This window comes from Platalea leucorodia (assembly GCF_965183815.1).
Source record: "Platalea leucorodia genome assembly, chromosome: 1".
NCBI lineage: Eukaryota > Metazoa > Chordata > Aves > Pelecaniformes > Threskiornithidae > Platalea > Platalea leucorodia.
The window spans coordinates 134,228,229-134,247,200 of record NC_138823.1 but is presented as its reverse complement, the minus strand read 5'-3'; the positions used below and the strand labels follow the sequence as shown (position 1 = coordinate 134,247,200).

General features: G+C 41.9%; 1 protein-coding gene across 1 annotated transcript in view; it reads left to right on the top strand.

Annotated features, from left to right (window-relative positions):
• Nucleotides 1-1,021: 1,021 nt before the first annotated feature.
• ITGB8 (integrin subunit beta 8) overlaps nucleotides 1,022-18,972 on the top strand; it is a gene marked incomplete at both ends in the record, with an annotated part of 42,149 nt that continues 24,198 nt past the window's right edge. Inside the window, 3 exons of the mRNA XM_082308929.1 lie at nucleotides 1,022-1,151; nucleotides 15,564-15,649; nucleotides 18,305-18,479. Coding sequence (XP_082165055.1) covers nucleotides 1,022-1,151; nucleotides 15,564-15,649; nucleotides 18,305-18,479 — 391 coding nt within the window. The remainder of the gene's footprint in view (nucleotides 1,152-15,563; nucleotides 15,650-18,304; nucleotides 18,480-18,972) is intronic.

Below are 18,972 nucleotides of genomic sequence, written 5' to 3'. Positions count from 1 at the left end.
GCGGCCGGCTGCACAGGGAGAGAGGCCCACCGCCGCCGGCAGGGAGGAGGGTTGCTGGCAGGGCCGCCCTCCGCCGCGCGGGGCCGAGGCGGCGGCCGGGGAGGGCGGCGGGGGCGGGCGGCGTAGCGCCGTGCCCGCGGCCTTCGCCCGCCTCCCCGCGGCAGCCGGTGGCGCGGCCGGGGGGCAGCGGCGGGGCCCACAATGGGCGCCGCCAGCCGCCGCCGAACAAAGAGGCGCGGGCGGGCGCGGTGACTTCACCGCCGGGCCCGGCCCCGCCCCCGGCCGCGGAACCTGCCCCGCTGCCGTCTCCTAGCAACCGGGGAGACCCGCGGGCCCGGCGCGCACCGACCGCGGCGGGGCCCGACGCCTCTGCGGGCGGCCTGGGCGGCAGCGGCGGCGCAGCGCCGCCGGCCGCGCTCCCCTGCCTGGCCCCCGGCCCCGGCCCCGCGGCGCGGAGAAGCGGCCCCGGCGGCCGCTCGGGACGGCGCCGGGCAGCGCCCACCTGGCGGCGCGGCGCCCCGGCGGGGGTGCGCGGCGGGGGCGGGCGAGGGGCGGCAGCCGGGCGGGGCGGGGACAGCCGCCGGGCGGTTGTTTCCCTGAGGGAGGTGCGGGGCCGCCGCCGCTTCCCGCGCGGTGCCAAGTGCCTCCCCGCGGCCGCGCAGGGCGGGCGGCGGGGCGCCCCTTGCGCGCCGGACTGGAGGCGGATGGAGGGAGCCGCTCTCCGCGCTCGGCCTCGGCCGCAGCCTCGCCGCCGCCGCTGCCGCTGCCGCCGGGGGGCCGCCCCTGGCGGGGCGCGGGGGCGCGGCGGGCGCTGCCCCTGAGATGCGGCGGCCCGCGCCCGCCCCGCCGCCGCCGCGCACCCTACCTGTGCCGGGCCCGCCGCCGCCGCCGCCCCTCCCCCGGCCCCGCCGCCGCCGCCGCCGCCCCCGCGGGGGCCGGGACTGAGCGCGCCGCGGCGCCGAGACGCGGCCCCGAGGAGAGGGCGAGGGAGCGGGAGCGGGAGCGGTGCCGCCCTGGGCGCATGATGTGGGTGCCGCTGCTGGCGTGCCTCACCGCGGGGATCGTCTCCGTGCCCAAGTGCCAGCGCGGCCCCGGACCCCTCCTGGGGGCGGCCCGGCTGCTGGCGGCCGTGCCGGGACTCTGCCAGCGCCGTAAGTTGCCGAGCCCCTCGGGCTGCTCGCCGTGCCCTTGGCTGGTTGGGGTCGGGGTCGGGGTTGGTTTTGGCGCGGGGGCCGTGCGTGGGCGGAGGGCATGGCCGGGCTCGGCGGCTGCCCGCGGGGCACAGCCCTGACAGCTGGGGCCGCCCGGCGCCGCGGGCGCACGTCGGGCGGCGGGTACCTGCGGGGAGCGCCGGGCTGGAGCGGCTGGCCCCTGCCCCGACTTGACGCTGCTCGAGTACCGCCAGTGCGAGCCCGGGATTTAATTGACCGTCCCGGGGGCGTCCAGCCTTTACGGAGCCGTGGCAGCTCCCCGGGAGCGCGGGGAGTGCCGCGCCGCGGGCGGCTGCGGGTCCTGCTTCGCCCCGGCGCCCTCGGCAAGCCTCCGAGCAGCGACACACAGACCCCCCCGGGGGGGCACAGCGGACGGGCGGTTCTTGGGAGTGAAAACACTCGGGTTTACGTCCTTTATATGGCATTTAGTCGCAGGGTTTAAAACGGATTGAGTTACGGGAAGATCGTCTTCTCTTTACCTTGGGGTAACCTGCATGCTGACAGTTCCCTAGGAGCTACGGTACTGGTGGTGGCAAAGGCTCAGATAAATGTGGGTAACCCTTCCAGTTGTGGAAGGGCTTCCCAAATCCCCGGGCATCAGTTTTGATGCATGCAGGCTGAGAGGAGTTTGTGCAAATGTACCTTAGATCGTACAGCGGTTGATCAGACAGAGCTATCACATTAGTAAAGTGTTTCATAAAGGATCTTATTTAACTGGTCAGAAAAGCAGATCGAGTTGTCAATCACCTTTCCTTTTTTTTTTTTTTTTCCTCCTTGTGGAATAATTGCATATTCCAAGTTTAAGCCTGGAGTTAATTTAAAATGTTAACATGTAACCTCTAAAAATAAGATTTACAATGGGAACAATGTATTAGTCTTAAGTTCTTTATTGCATATGTGACAAATTCATGCCTAATTCAGTGGGATTTGCCCAGTGCTATTAAAAACAATGGAATAATTTGTTAACTTTCATAGGATAATTTATTTTGCTTTTTTGGCTTCATATTTTGAATTCAAAACCAAACTAAATGTCAATAGGAAAAATAAAATATAATATTATTAAATTTCTTATGAAACATGACATCTTGTATTTAGTATCCCAGATTCTTTTTTATGCAGTGTAATTGAGTCGAAAGGCTAATTGGAACTTTATGGAGAGGATAGTTCTGTGCCTCAGTGCAGCGTTGTGCTTGCTCATGAGTGTAGCTCTTGGGTACACACCAGTGCAAATAATGCATCAGAACAGAATGCCATAGGGGAAGATTGTGCATGGGGCTTTTGCAGCAAAGGATGCTTGCTCTCTTTGTCGTGCTTGATAGTGAAAATATACATGGGTGATACGTCATGGGTTGCGTGTTTATTGTGACAACAGCTCCCAGATTGGGCAGACTGTAAATCAGATAGACTTTGTTTTTTCCTCTTCATTTGAAACCTCTGCTAATTCATGAAAGCTGAAAGTCATACTGAATTCTTTCCTTCATACATAATCACTTTACAGGCTAGAGCCACAGTTGAAGCAAGAAGTGTGTTTTGTTTTGGTTTTCTGTGAATGAACACATGAAATGTTTCATTATTATTATTGGTGGTGGTGTGTGCTTTTTACTTTTGGTTGTGATAGCTCTATCAGCCAGTGCAGCACCACCTGGATTCTCTGAACTTCTGCGGGCAGCTCCAGGAGAGACTCTGGGCAGCAGCTCCATGTACAGCTATTTGGCAGCACAGCTTTGTTGAAGCAGCCACTCCTCTTTGCTTCTGCGTTGACAGTGCTGGGCATGAAGAGCATCGTGCTGTTCCCGTGCCATCAGAAAGTTCGGTTTATTTATGTGCAGAGTTGGCAGAACCTGCATGTCTGTTGCATTGAATCTCCAGTTCTAAAAGAGACTGGAATGAGTATGAAATGTACATGGAATTCAAGTTTATTCATTCTTGTTGGACCATTTGTGGCTCTCGTAATTGAAAAATGGACCATTTGATGCTACTTGAGGTATTTGTTCTGCAAACTGCAGTTTGAGATGTGAGTTACTGCTTGGGGATAAGTAAAGGTAGAATTTGGCCCCGGGTTTGGAGTTACGAGGAGCGCAAAAGGAAATCTCACAACGCTGTAAGGTTGCAAGTCCCAAATTAAAGGTTCTGTAAGCTCAGATAAAAAGGTTAGTGTTGCTGCCTTCTACAAAGGGTCCCTTGTTCAGTAAGTCTCACCAAAGGAAATTTGCAGTTCACTAAGCCAACTAAAACAAATACCTGACATAAGAATGGAGCTAGTTCCATAGTGATTTCTACAGATCCCAAATTTATATTTGAACACTAAAACCTGACAAACTCCTAAAGATGTAAACCAGTGAACTGAATAAAAGCTGGATTCTACAGCGAGAGCATGTGTGTGCGTTGTGTTAACCAGTTGTGTAAGTGCTCACTTCAGTGGAGACAGTCAATTCCCTTGCCTTGTTCAGAAACAAAACTGTTGAAACTCTTTAGTTTTTATCTGCTGTATATAAGCACGTGGAATATGTAGGGCTTAAATACTGAGGAATGGCTGATTGGTCAAGGTTAACAGAGGACATTGGTTCAAATCTCAGCAGTGTCTCAAAAACAGTTTTTACGTATATTAAAATTTGAAAACTAAGATATTTGGTGCTTTCAGAAATATCTAGGTAGTCATTCCTATATGAAGCTCAAGTAAACAGAGTTTACTTGTGATGTGCACACAGGGATGGGATGGCGTGAAAATCTTTATCCCTAATTTAAGAGTTGGAGAACAGTCGCACAATAATTCTGTTACATAGTCATGGTTGACAAATCTCTTGACCCTTTAAAAGTTCGTATTTTCAGTCTTCTTTAGAGTGTCACTTGGAAAGAGCCATTAGGGGGTTTTGGGAAGGTAGAGGATGTGTGATCATGGCAGGGACAACTGTTAATTGATTTATCCCAATAGCATGACTTCTGATGCCAAACAGATTCACTGATGTTCCCTCATCTGGGTCTTTGGTGTTTTGCCAGTCTTGTTACATCAGATTCTCCTGTGTGTTCCTGCTAGTTAGAAAGTTTCGTAAATCATTACTGTATTACTTCTGAAAGGAATAGGAAAAGTCATCCAAACCACCCATGGAAGAACTGGTTTTCAAGAGAGGTGGTCAGGAAATGTCTCTGCACACACAAAAAAGTCTGAAATAAATGATACATCATGATAGCTTTAACCAGTGTTTGTCTGTTGATTTCTCTTCCGTGCTGGCCCATTTCCTTTTGGGGCTCAGTGGAAGAAGCTGTGCTGTATGGGATACTCAGCACTGAGCCAGTTCTGCTTTTCCTAAGGCTTAAAACAATCCAAGAAGATGAGAAAACCCATTTTTAATTTCCTGAGTCTGTGTGGGTGATCTGCTCCCCAGGGGTACTTGACCATCTTTGGGAAAGCCAACCTGGGTGTTTGAGAGGGCCGTAGGTTGCAGTTCTGAGGAGTAGCGAGGGGGAGGTTTGCTTATCTGCACATTGCCCAAGAAGCATGTATTACGCCAATGGTATGCATAAATTTGCTTTGCAGATAGTACACTTCTCATAATCTGTTGCAATTTCGTGTCTCTTCAGGGGTTTTATATGGTAGGGTTTTTATTTTACGGTTTTTGCAAGTTGAATTATACTGGTGGTTGCATGTATAGTATTTACAATGTTTCCATGCTACATATGTTTGAGATGGGGTGAGACTGGGAAAAGAGAGGAGGTGGGCAGTTTACCAACTAGAAGAGCAATGACCATACTCTTGGTGCTCTGGGAAGGTTGTCTCTATGTCATTCAGGACATGCTGTTGCTGAAGGAAGTTGTGAAGGCAGCCTGAAGATTGCATGCAGCAGGAATACTCTATAGCAGTCTGAAGAGGCAGTAGCTTCTTTTCTGGGCCTTAAACTTTTAAGGGCTGGAACTGCAACAACTGAGTAAGCAGGAATTACACCCCATTAGTCTAGAGGCCTGAATGAATAAATTTGATTTTCCATTAAAGTACAACCTAAGTTTAATTTAGCTTCCCAGAGTATCAGAAAGATGTCAGAATGTGACCTTTGTGGAAGCTTAAGAAAATCTTCATCAAATAAGCCCTCCTCTGCTTGTATGTTCAACTAGAGGACATTAAAACATCAGATTATAATCTCCCTTATACTTCACAAAGTGCATAAATGCCAGTAATATTTTTCAAGTCCCTAGAAGGAACTCATGATGACATGTCCATGTTAATTGTGTCCTGAATTTGGGACAATTCACATTAGTTACTAGTTACAGTAGGAGATATGAGAAAAGAAACATGATATTATATTTACAAATTGTGTAAGTTGACATGGGCTGCTGATATTTATCAAGACTTTTTCAGAAAGTCAGATTCATCATCATTACTTTTGGGAGTAAGTCCTTAGTTAGAAGCTAGGGATCTCACTTCTGTAGAATAGGCCTAATGTAAGAAACATTAGCCTTATTGTACAAATAAAATCTACACTACATCCATGAATTGTTTTATTTATCAGCAATGTACATTTTAAAAACTGCATGTAGCAAAACCATACTTTTTTGGTATCAGGATAGGTGTACCTTAGGTGGTGACTGGGATTTAGTGAGTTCGTCAGGGTAAGAAGGACAAGTGGAATGGCTTTGTGTCCTGAGCTGTAAAGTTTGCTTAGTGTTCTTAAAATACATTAATGACACTAAAATCATATATTATGTTTTCAAGAATCATATATGTGAACTATCCTGTGCTTTTATTGTAACTGGTAGTGCAGACATCTTGGTATAAATCTGGCTTCTTGAGTTGAATGTACTGAAAACAAAATTCTGGAGAAGAATATCAGTTCCTTTGTGTTAATAAACTTTTTGTGTTTTTTTTAATCAAATTCTTAAGGCCTCAGTGTTTCTCTTTCTACTTACATCCTCCTTTCCAGCAAAATCTATCTTCAAAGCTCCTGTATGTATCCATTACTAATTGCTGACTTCTGTCTAACCAGTGGAAAAATGTAACACTTCTTTCTGGTCTGCTTAAACAGGCATAATTTATGATGGACAAAATAGGATATGATCTGTTATTCTTTTCTAAGCGCTTGAACTTTATTAAAAGATTTTTTTTTTTTTCTTTTGGCAGTTTACATAAATGGACTTGGGCTATTTAGTTTAGCTTTTGGGAAGGAAGTAGGGCTCTAATGAATTAGTTCACTGTCCACTGTAATGGAACCTTTCTTCAAGAAGAAAAGTAAGCTTCTTGCCAGCCATTCAGGATTCCCCCTTGTTCTGGTGGCAGAACAAGAATAACCCCTTGAGCAAAATGTAAGTGTTTCAAGATGATCGGAATTTACAGCATTAGAAAGCTGCCAAAAAAGCAACTTCTAGCTGAGGCTATATTTGCCTAAATTGAAAAGTTTGCAAAGCTCATAATTGACTTTTTTCTTCATATGTTTCTATGCTTCCCATGACTTCATTGTCATATGCCTGCAGTGACTTTTTACTGCTATTACCCATGGTGACAGTAATGAGTCTGAAGTATTTATAGTTATCAAAAGATACTAGGACAGAGATTTTAACTACAATTACTGGAGGAAGAAAATTCTGTAGCTTCAGGCAGGTGGAATGATGTTCCTGGATGCTCGATTTTTATTTTTCTTCAGGCTCCTTCTCTGCCCACTGACTTGGGAGTTAAGTTATTAGCAGCAGTATTTCACTGGGTTCAAACCTTGAAAACTTAAGTATTTTTGGTATTCTGCTGTTGTTGTAGCTGTGTTATGAATACAGCTGTATGATGTATGGTGGCATCACAAAAGTAGTCCAAGTCTGATTAAACCCGTAACTGCCCTTTCCAAAATAAATTCTGTTCCTTCTCAGTGTTCAAGGGAAGTAGGCTAAGTGAATTCCACTTGTTCTACTGTACTTAGGAGCACGATTTATTCCCATGTCATCTCTGCAGGGTGACAGGGGTTAGTCCTGTGCTGAGGACAACTTGCTTCTCTCAGATGGGAGCTTCTTGCTGGAAAGCTGAACCGAGATCCCATCTTCTTGTACAAACAGGACTCCCAGGAAATAAGAAAACTTGAGACAACTTACACTCTGGCACAAATGATGCAAGATTACCTAAATAAAACTAATGATATCAGCAAGCATGCTCTTCCAATCTAAGCAAAACTGTTGGATTTCATTTTGCTGTCAAAAATGTTGTGGTATTACTTCAGAACATTAAATAAACCACTACCTGTTTAAAATCTTGAATTTGCGTGTTTGAAGGCTGTCCCTTACAGAGCGTTTAAACTGCACCTGCAGGCCATACACATATGTGAATACTTACTTGCAGAAGCACAAGCAGAAGCTTGCATTCAAACAGTATGCGTGCACCAGTAGTTATAGTTAGTATGTGAGTCTGCATATTTTATAGCCTGCAGTCATGTTTTGTGTAATCTTTGCCCCCAAATTATAAAAACCTAACAGGCTTCTATAAACCTAAAATGGAGGTTGGATGGTTGTCTGTTCCTAGACAGGTATGGTTGGGTTTCGGGTTTCTTTGTTTGTGAACAATACATGTATCTCCTATTTGAGAAACTAATTTCTCAGTATACTATTGGAAGATCTGTGTGTTCATCCATTTTTGGTCTGTATATTCAGAAAAGCACTGTAGTTTAACTCACCTTTGAAGGACTTTTAATTCAGCTGTTAATCATCAAATGGGATCTTGTGAGTCTTTTGTGCTGTGTTATCACCCAGTTAATTAAAATATGATATCTAACTGTTTCCGCATTCAAAAAGCATAAAAGTAACAAACATAATTAGGAAGAAAATCCCAGAAAGTTTTTACCACATTCCATTTGTCTCAGGGCCAATAGCCATGCTTGGAGATTGAAAACCCTATTGAAAAGCAAATTACTGAAATAAAAAATACCAAACACTTTGTATTCCAGAAGGCAATAACATTTTTAAAACAGCCCTGCTGAATAAATGCTCCTCCTAGACTTATGTACTACATACTAGAAGTCCTTAAGGAGTGGTGGTTATCCTCTCTGATACCAGTCTTAGCTTTTATTTAATATTCTTGAGGTTTTCTCATTGTGAGTGTAAACCATGTATTATGTGTTCAGTGTTTTGCTTTAACCCTGACACGTCTTCCTAGTATACACATGCGCACAGTTTTTGGTTTGGGGCTTTTGGGTTGTTTCAGGAAAAACTTCTGTAGAAGCGCAATTCGGTTATCATTTTGTGTTCAGAATTGAGGGACTGGTTCCATTAGGTTTTCAGCTTTGAGAATTACGGTCTGAAATACAGAGTAGGTTTGTTCCAACTCACAACGTATGCAGATAAAAGTAAGTGAATTGAGCTGTTTGCATTGCTGTGGACAAGGAACCTGTGGAGCAGGTGGTTTGTGGTGACACTCCTTGGGAAGAAATAGCTCTGAGCTGTTGCCCATCCTCTGCGCTGCTCCTGGGTTTGTGAGTGAAAGTGCAGTGGCAGGAAGAGGTAGTGCTCTTACGGGGCAGAAAGCAAGAATTTGGAGAAGACTAGATATGCGATAGAAAGGTAGATTAGGGAGGCGGCTGGGGGTTGAGTGCCCGGTTTGAGGAGATGGAGCTATAAAAGATGGTGGGAGATACAGCTTGGACTTGTGTTTTATTCAAGGTTGAACTTTTTAAGCACGCAAAAAATAGTCATTTGTGTCTACCTTTATATTCATCATGACCTCATATTTACGTAAAGACTTTATAGTATACACAGGACTATACTGACCATTCTAGGCTGTTGATGTGCTACTTGCTAGCAGTGCTTCCTAAGACACAAGAAATGAAATGAGCAATGAAATACAGCAGTAGCTGTTCCAGCCTTTGCTCAAGCAGCATGACTGTATCCAAGCTGGCCAACTCCAAGGGAGATTCTAGCAGCTGGAAATGACTAGAGTATAATGATTCCTATGCCCATGTTCTGTCCTAGGAAACCAGGGAATTAACATAGCTCTGCACATCCTGAATTTCCCTTTAAATCAAGGGATTTAATAAAAAAAGATTTAAGCTCTCTGGTTCCATATGCTTTGCATTTTTATTGGTGCAAAGCTGTGCCATAAAAGCTAATGGCTGTGGGAAATGAGTCTCTTCTAATGATATAATCAGAGTAAATTGTCCTGTATGTTTTCATTTGCAAGAGACAGAATAGGTTGGTTTCAGAAGCCAAATAGTCTTTGACTCATTGTTTGCAGGCATGGATTGCATCAACAAAACTTAACCATCTCCTGTAAAAGCAGGAAGTTTCATAGAAAGGAGAGGCTACAAGTAAAGTTGGCCAAGAAACAAAAATTGTGTTGTGAAAAATTTCAAGGTTACATTGCTTGTTTTCATTCTGTATTGCGGCTTGGGAACAAAGTCAGTCTGGTGTAGTCAATAGCTCTGTCTCCTACACTCAAGGTCATGTTTGAGGCTGTGGTTTGAATGTTGTGTTTGTGAGTCCTAACTGCTATACCAGCAGCTATTTTGGGTAGTACCTTTTCCAAAATGCTGCTATATGCATCTTTCCGACAAAATAAAAAAAATCCTCTAACTTGATATATATATATATATGTGAAAACCTTCAGTTTATATGCATCTGTGTGAGACTTCTGTTCTCCAAGTTTTCCTCTTGAATGATGTGCAACATTCATAGAAATGATGGAACTTTTCAGAGAGATGAGGCTAAGGCAGACACGTGCAGGCTCAGAGAGGTGTCGGGAGTACCTCCTTGAAGCCTAGTGTCTATATCATTCCCAAATTATGCAAGTGTCCATACACTGCTTGGAAACTCCATCTCCACGTGCCTTTACACAGCAGACTTCTGATACATTTGCTGTCCTCCAGCATCAGCTACCAGTGTCCTTTTCTGCCAGAGCTTTCCTAATGCTGTGTTGACAGAGGTCTCCCCTTTTTTTGTCTCCCCCTTTGCCTTTGCCTTGTTCAGCTGATATCCAGCATCAGTTCTCTCGAGTGGTGTCACTCAGAGCTTGCACAATGTGCAAAAAAGGAAGATCTTGGTTATTTTGCCGCATAGTTTGCAAAGGCATGAACTCTCTCATACAATAAGACAGACTGCTGCATTACTTTGCATTTTGATGGCTTTTTATATCATTTGTGTCGCTCTCAGTAATGCCCCTCATGTTCACAAGGTACTATGTCCATATGGTAATGCAGATTAATTGGGGAACCCCAAAAGTATCAGGGGGATATTGGAAGAGTTAGGAATGGGAGCCCCTATCAGTCATCAGGACTTGTACACTGCTGATGCTTTTCACTGCATTTATCCGGATGTGCATGTATACTTCGTATTTATGTCTCATTTATCTCTCTTCTCTTCTGTATAACCACATTATGATTTATCTCTTCCAGTATGCTCCATTTTTCTTTTTAGGAACACTGTAACACTTGATGTTTTTTTTTTTTTTTAATGACTAGTACAAAAAGAAGGTTGAGGGTGTTTGTTGGTTTGTGGGGTTTTTTTGTTTGCTTGTTTGTTTTAATGGAAAGGTGTTTTGACTCACTTGCCATGTTTACAGAAGTATTTTTCCTTTTACTCACTTGTCAGGTTTACAGAAGTATTTTTCCAGGACTCAGGATTTAACAGTGCCAGTCATATTTTGCACCTTTCTTTTACGCATCTTTTTTCTTAGCAAACACGTCTCTTACGTGCTGAGTTTTAGTTTACTGCTGCTTCTCTTGCTGGTAAAGGATATTTGCCAATTGGTGTGCAGCTTAGCTCCTGTCTGAATAGGGAAACTAAAGTGGACAATGATTAATAGAGAAGTGAAACCAATTAACAAATCCACTGTGTAATAGAAAAAAGGGAGAGGGAAGAAAAGCTGTCTGGTATTTTTGCTCAAGTAATCCTAGGAATTTATTATAAAGCATAATAGGTGTCCAGTTTTCAAGTTAAAATCTCCTTTTCTGGGCAAGGGTAAGGACCTCTTAAAGCTGATTCTGAGGCATACCTTGTAACCCTCTTGGAAAAACTGGTGGTGACAAAGCATGTTTTTAAAGCATGGCATTGTGCACAAAGGGTAGAGAGAATTATTGCTTGTTTGGAAAAAGGGGGGAAAAACCCTAATTCGAGGATTAGGTTTTAGGATTGGCAGTTAAAGCACAGGCACTCATTTTTTCCTTGTAATCTGAGCAAGAAAGTGTCAGACACAATAATCATAGAAAAAAATTCCCCCTCTGTAACATTTTTACAATGCTTTTCATTGTATCTTCACATTCAGCCAAAGTGAATTGAGAAGCTGTGTGTTAGCTGGGACAGTTACTGCCCGTCCCCTCTGCAGGAGTCACGTTTAGCTCCTGAAGAAAGACAGAAGGTTGAAGATAACTGCAGTATACTGCATAAAAGCTGCAACTTTCCTCAGAAGTGATGCTACACGCAAGTTATTGAAGGCCACATTAACTGTGGAGAGGGACAGCCTGGCTGATTGCTGCCCTAGAACAAGACTGGATACAGAATTTAAGGAAAAAAGCTCTGTAGAGGCTAGGTAATTTCATAGCTTCTTGCCTTAACTAGTGTTCAACAGTCTGAGGACCATGATCAGGGAGTATAAGCTGCTGATTATATTCTGGCTTTCTCTTTTAAGAAAGCAAACGGTACACCCTCCAAAAACAGCACAAACGTGTACCAGCAGTGAAGTTGATATAAATCCGAATTCTTGGCTGTACTTGAACAGAGTGCTGTCTGTTTGAAAACCTGTTTAACATCCCCTCTCAAACGCCAGTGTGCATTATTGTTACTCCATCTCTGAGATAAATACCCTGATCATGATAAAGTTATTTTCATAATAGGGAGGCAGGATATGATTATAACATATATTTGTCTTGCCTTGATCCCTCTTGCTTCTGAGAGTTTAGGCTTGCCACACCTGTGATCACTGTAAATAGCTGCAGTCATTGGAGCACAGTTGTATTTTGTGGAGGAGGCTGGAAAAGTGCAGTTTAACCTGCTGCACTCACTTTTTATTATATGCATATGCCTGTGCAATTCCCAGCACAAAATTTGGCCCTTGTTGAAAATACCTTTTGGCATACATCAGTTATAACTAAGCCAGCAGAAACTTGCCCTTAGCTTTGGCTGAACAGTAACTCAGTCTTGTCTGGACTCTGTTTTTGGTGAAGTGGCAGGAAAAATCTCAGTTCTTTTTTCAGCCAACTCATAAAAAAAAAAGTTTCTTGCTTTAGCATATGATTTTTAAAAGAAACTGAGAAGTTTATACTAAATCAGTTATGGTTTTAGAGTAGGCTTATAACTAAATAATAAATATTTGGTGAATGAAAGCACACCCATAAATGTTACTGCTATAGGGGACTATGTGCTTGGGAACTACAGGAGTGATGTAGCCAGAATGTGTCTCAGGCATTAATAAACCTTTTTCAAGTTTCTCCTTAGTCCAAAAAAATCAGCTTTTTGAGCCAATGGTACCAAGGTTGTTAATTGCCAATCCATGACTTCATGTTGTGAAAATGGGGCTCTTGAGACTGGCGAGTTATCAGCAAAGAGATTTGCATCCAGCAATACTATATATCTCATTTGTTAAAGCATTTCATCTGCCATGATCACATTGAAAACCCAAACTGGATTTTAAGATCTTGTCTTCTGCCTTAACAGTTTAGAAAGACACAATCCTCCTATTTTACCACATAGGTTGTATTAATAAACTAAATCAAACTTCAATAGATTCAGTACCTAAACTAACCATACAGAAAAAATTTGGGACGATTATTTTTCAGTGTTCCGATGCATCTGGAAATATGGTACAGTTGTTCCAGTCATAGACACATACTTTCTTTTTTAGCAAGTGCACATTACAATAAGACATGAATGTTCTGTTACATTGTCAATGGCATTTAATTTTGGGAAATGTGTATTATGCAGATAGGATTACACATTTTAAGAAAGGAGTCTCAGAAATTCCTGCAGGAAACGAATTAGGCCAAACTCATTATTTGGCTTACTTTGGTTTACTGATTATGATGACCAGAAATTAATCTGGCTTATTCCTTATCTGTATAGCTAGATACACAGGTCTCTCATTTCTTCCTGTCAACTATTTATTCTTATCAGAACAGCTCTGTCTCTTACGGTGGATGTTACTTGACTGGTAACTTCAACGTTCACGTCATCTCCTCCCTGTTTTGTCCCATGGTGGTCTTTACCCACTGTTACACTGCACATCAACAGTTCTTATCTTCCCTTGTCCTTTGACACTTTTACTGAATCCATCACTTTACTCTCTTTCTTGTAATGTCTTTCATCTCTGCTGTCTTTGGTATCCAGTTGAAGATGGGAGTGATGTTTTTCTGCCAAGAACAATTACATTCCTTTTATTTTTACTCCTTCAACAACTTTTCATCCTGTGTCTTTGTGCTTTACCAGTAACGTCTAGAAAGGGATCTGTGGCAAGCTCTACAACCCTGTGCATGTCGGTACCTACCTGGAATTCTCACCCTCGTTATCCTCTCCTGCAGTTTGCAGTAACTTTTTCTATGGCCTCCAGGTCTGCTCTTTCAGACTGCAGATCATAAAGTTCTGTTGCCATCTTCTTACAAATGCAAAGAAGTTTTATTTTGTCAGTGCCGAATGAGCTTGCTGTCATTTTACATCCAAGTCAAACTTGCTGTGTTTGTTTTTATAACAAACAAACAAAAACCTTTGGGATTTTGTCTTGTTCTTTCCTCTCTCCTGAGCGACTCCTCCTTTATTTATCCCTGCCCACCTCTCCCACCCTTTAATCAGTTTTCCCTCTCTTCCAGCACCTTCCTGGGCTGCTTTTCAGTTTATTGTTTCTATCATATCTGTGAGAGTTTCTCTTCCTTCCGTATATATTTCTTTTCTTACATTGCTTGCATGGCAAAAATTGTCAACAGCAGTTTGTATGAAATAGAAATATAGGTCTGACCTTTGAAATTAATGAAATTGCCACTAACCTATATGTTATCAGTATAATGCTGCAATTGTGCTGTCCTAGGCTTTTCTATGTTAATACTGATAATGTTCTTGATACTAATAGCTTGCAAGCTATGATTAGTTCCATGGATCATCAATTATTCAAAGTGACCTATTGAGGACTAGCTATTTATGTGATACGAGATCTCGTCTTTGAATCCATAGGTAAAATCAGTTAAATAAAGGTAAAAAAGATACTTTAGTATGTGTTTTCCTAATACAGCTTTTCACTGTGAGAAGTTGCTCTCATTACCCTAAAAAGAGAGATGGTTTGCATTATTACAGCTTGGAAAGAAATAATCTGAGAGACAGTACATGTAGCCAAAAATTTGGATGAAAAACAAACCTTTCTTTAAACTATTTTAGTATAATGATACGCACATTATCATGACGGACCAATTAAGAAATGTAGCCTTTCCAGTACACAGTAATTCATTTTATTTTGTTTCCAGTGTATTTTATAATCATATAATATGCCATGCTGAATATGCCACTAAGCAGTGTTGTTAAACAGCACTACTACTGTGCTGTGCACTGAAGAGTGATATTATGTGCCTTCCTTGTAGCTCTTGGCAGGTGAATTCTGTCTCACGTAGAGGCACGCTGGTCTGCAAGAGCCTTGTGCTGAACGTGCTGAAAGGGTACGCCAATGCTGACATTCAAGTTGAGCTGACCAAGTTCCTTGAAAGGGCTATCTCTTCTTCTCAATTCCGACTGCCAAAGTTTTGTAGCAAATAGTAGTAACTTAAGCAGTGACCTATAAAACAAAGCTGTGAAAAGGGTATAAAGGGCTTTGCTGATAGACCTGTTAGTGGGCACAGCTTTTGCAGTTGTTAGTACGGAACGATGTGTCTTCAATCTGTGACACACATGCAGTTGGATAAATTTGTATTCGCTTCTGAAAAAAAAAAAAAAAATCTGCCTCTTCTGGGAAACTGTTCATTCCAGAAAATGCAGAGGGGGAATATTTATAGAAAGTGAGAAAATATTTTGGGTTCCATGCAGAGTGAATGATGAATAACTCAGACAAGTGTAAATGACTTAAAAGGAAAATGTCTATGAAGAGATAAGCTACCTGGTAAATTTTTTCTGTTGGGCAGTAAATCAGCAAGGTACATGCCAAAGATAAACTTTCACTTCAAAATTATTCTAAATCAGGATCTTAAAAATTTGGCCTTGAGAATGGAGTTTATTCAACTTGTACATATAGTTCTAGACTGTAGATAAAAAAAATGCTGCAAGTATTCCCTCACCGGGCTGCCTTTGTTCTGTTTTACTTCTGTTTGGATACGTTGTCATCACTCTTAATCTGGTGAAGTAATTTTTGAAATCTTGGTTTAAAATTAGGTATTTTACAATTCCAACATAGCATCATAAATCATGAATGTTTGGTTTTATATTTCATTGCAGCGGAAAACAGATGTGCCGCTTCAAATGCAGTAACATGCACAAAGTGTCTTGCTTTGGGTCCAGAGTGTGGCTGGTGTGCTCAAGAGGTATGGCATTTTGCTTATTTACTTTTGACTTTATATTTTAGCAGCTTCTGATCTTTATAAAGATAAAAGACTTTTAAACTGTGAAAATTATAGTGAGAAACAGCAAGAAAATCTTTAAATGGCCTCTGGAGACAGAACCTGAGAAATCATGTGAAATATATTTTGTTTCCAAAGGAGAAAATACAATCTTTTATTTGGAAAATTGCAGTAATTTTAAATAAAGTGAGAACTTTTTAATGCGTTCCATGTGCTTTGTAGACACCTTTGGCAGACTTAAGTAACTTGGAAAGTTCAACAGTTTTTGCCTTCAAAAGCAAAATTACTTATCAGTAATTTATATTAAGTCCTCATTATATATCAGCAAGTCTATACATATATGTGTGTTGCATTTAGCAAAAGGTTTTACTAAGAGTGGGGTTAACTTTGATTTCACCATATGTTATGACCCTGTCACAAATGGAAAAACTGATATTTTTCTTATTTTGACACTTGAAACTATCAGTTCTGAGACTTATCACAGAAGATAGATCTTAGGTAGCAAGAATTATTCTGAAATTGTTATTGCTTTGCAAACTGTAAGAATATGGGAATTGCTGGTTTTGTTTGAGAGAAAAAACCAGTTGATTACATGATTTCAAGTAAGGCTGGACCATTTTAAGCACTTCAGAGGAGCAAGGTTTTTAAGAATATCACTGGCAATTACAAACTCATATGCTTTTGAAGGTCACATGCAAATTATCTGTAGTAGCTTTCATTAGCAGAGAAGGTAGATAAATTCCTAGGGTGTGCCTGGAAGAGATAAGGAGTGTAAGGCACTGGTGTAACTTTACCCGAGATATTGTATCTTGGAATGATTAACTTAGTCTGAAACAAGTCTAAGGAAAAGTAATGCAATGGAGTCATGGAGGGCTTGTTTTCCAAGAGGAGCCTTAGGGCGTGTGTAGATGGTACAGTGGATTACGACGTGGAGTGGTCCATTATTGTGGCCTGATGTCCTGTCTTGCAAAGGGCACAATTTTATCCTGCTACATCTGTATTTATTGCGGAACAGCACTTCTTAGCTTTGCAGTGCTGTGGAGCTGCAGTAGGTCTCCTTCTAACTAGGTACTCAGATTTGACCAGGTTTCACTTCTGCCCTGCTTCTCTTGCTTCACTTCTCGTGTCAATCCCAAGAGCTGTTCATGGAAGCCAGGGCTTTGTCAAGTCCTCTTAGACCATGCTTTGATAGCCACTTCATCTGTGCACCATCCATGGTTGTGGAATGGCAAAACTCATATTAATGCAGATAGAAATTTTCCAGAGTAAAGTTACAGAAGCAGTTTTCAGCTTAGCATGCCTGCTTCTTCTAAACAATGTTTTTAATGAGAAAACCACCCCTGAGGAACACTTGAGATGCTTTGACTTTATATCCCCACACAGCAAACTTCAGAAAATGCTACATGTCTATCAGTTGTTAGTGATAACAATGAGAGTAGCTAAGTTCTTCATACATTTAAAAATCTGCCTTTTTGAAATATATATATGTCAAAATGGTATATAAATAGCAGTAACCTAAAAAAGTAGTCTCTGTTGTCTACGTTAAAGAAGGTTATGGAAAAAATATATCAGAGGTAGACTACAAAAATGAGTTGGAACTTGGAAAACAAGATAGATGACTGTTGAGTCTCATTCAGGGACTTACTCTGGTCTTTTCAGGGTCTGGATGACTATTCTGTAATACACAGTTGGCTGTATGCACTTTTTGATTGTTTATTTTCCCCATCTGCCTCTGAAATATCAGAGATTGTCCATTGTTTGGTCTCCAGCTGTGGCTGGGATGGACCAATGCTTTGAAAGAGTACAAAGGATCTTGTCTTTTTTTTCCTTGCATGATCAGGATCATGTTAATCATCAGATTTGTGGTCAGGAAGGAATTTTGCGTTGGATCATGCTGGCACAATTTTGGCAACTTTGCCCTTTCACAGCAACAAAGGATGTGCTGCTTCTGAGATCATCCTACTACTAATTACTTTGCTGTTGTTACAGGGGCTTTTTTATGTTGGTGGCATCTTAAACTGTCCAGTCTTGTACTACATAGCTTCCTCTTCCTGCAGATTGAAATGCTATAGTCCAGCTTTGGACTTGGTGTAGGGTATGGGATAAAACTTAAACATCTGTGATAGACAAATTCAGGTTAGATAAATCTAACACTGACTTCTGCTGCTACTTTTAAATATTAGCCTAAGTAACATTACCAGTCGATTCTTCTGAAAACTAACCTGTTTTGGTGCTGTATGAATGACACTTGCTTGGCATAACTAACTCATAGCATAGCACAGAACTTTTTTTAGTGACATAGTGGCAGTACATAGTTTCCTTTTTCTCCAAAGTCAGCTTGTTCTGATTGTGCAAGATTCTCTTTCTCATACAAAAGTTTTGTCCTTTGTAGAAAAAAGTCATTGTGGCAATTAGGTTTAACTTCTAATTTAAATATTTTGTCATTGCCCTTATTAAAAACATATGGCTTCCATGAACTCGTTCTACAATTTGTGCAATTATAGTAGGATGTTTTATTGTTTCAAAGACTATTATTTTGTTTTTCTCTTTCCTTTGAAGATATTACAGTTGTTTTTTTCAGCTCAGATTGTTTTGTACTCTTTGTCTCTTATAAAACAGGATTTCATGGCCGATGCAACACAGAAGGGACGCTGTGACACTGTTTTCAACTTAATGAAAAGAGGCTGCCAATCAGATTTTGTAGAAAATCCCACAGTTCATGTTACAATACCCAGTGACCATGAAACAAATACACAAGTGACACCAGGAAAAGTTTCAGTCCAACTGCGTCCAGGTTGGGTTGTCTCTAACACATTGATATTATAGTCAATTAAAACTAAATACAATAATAAGTACAAATATTTTGTGAAGAAGCAGCTGGAATAATTCTTTTGAAGAATGATGCTATAACATTATATTGTAGGACTGTGATGTTGTTGCTCCTGTATTGAAGTATGGTCTTCAGCAAGAAGTGTTTCTGTCAAACACAGCTGAAGGTCAGAATAATGCAAGTAATAAATGGAAAAGGGATGTTAGGTAGTCTTTTCTGTTGTGGTTTCTTGATTCTTTTTCTTTAGCCACTTACACAAATAGTTTTCCCTTACATGCATATAAACTGTATTCCTTACTGAAAGTAAATTGGGTTAGAATTCCTAAATTCATCATTTGATAAGCTTCTTGATTACTTGGTTACTTTTAAGTGCATTGACTAGACATCTATGAAGACACCAAAGCCAATATATAAGAAAGGACTGGATTCCTAAAGGTGAATTAACTATTCACTGCCT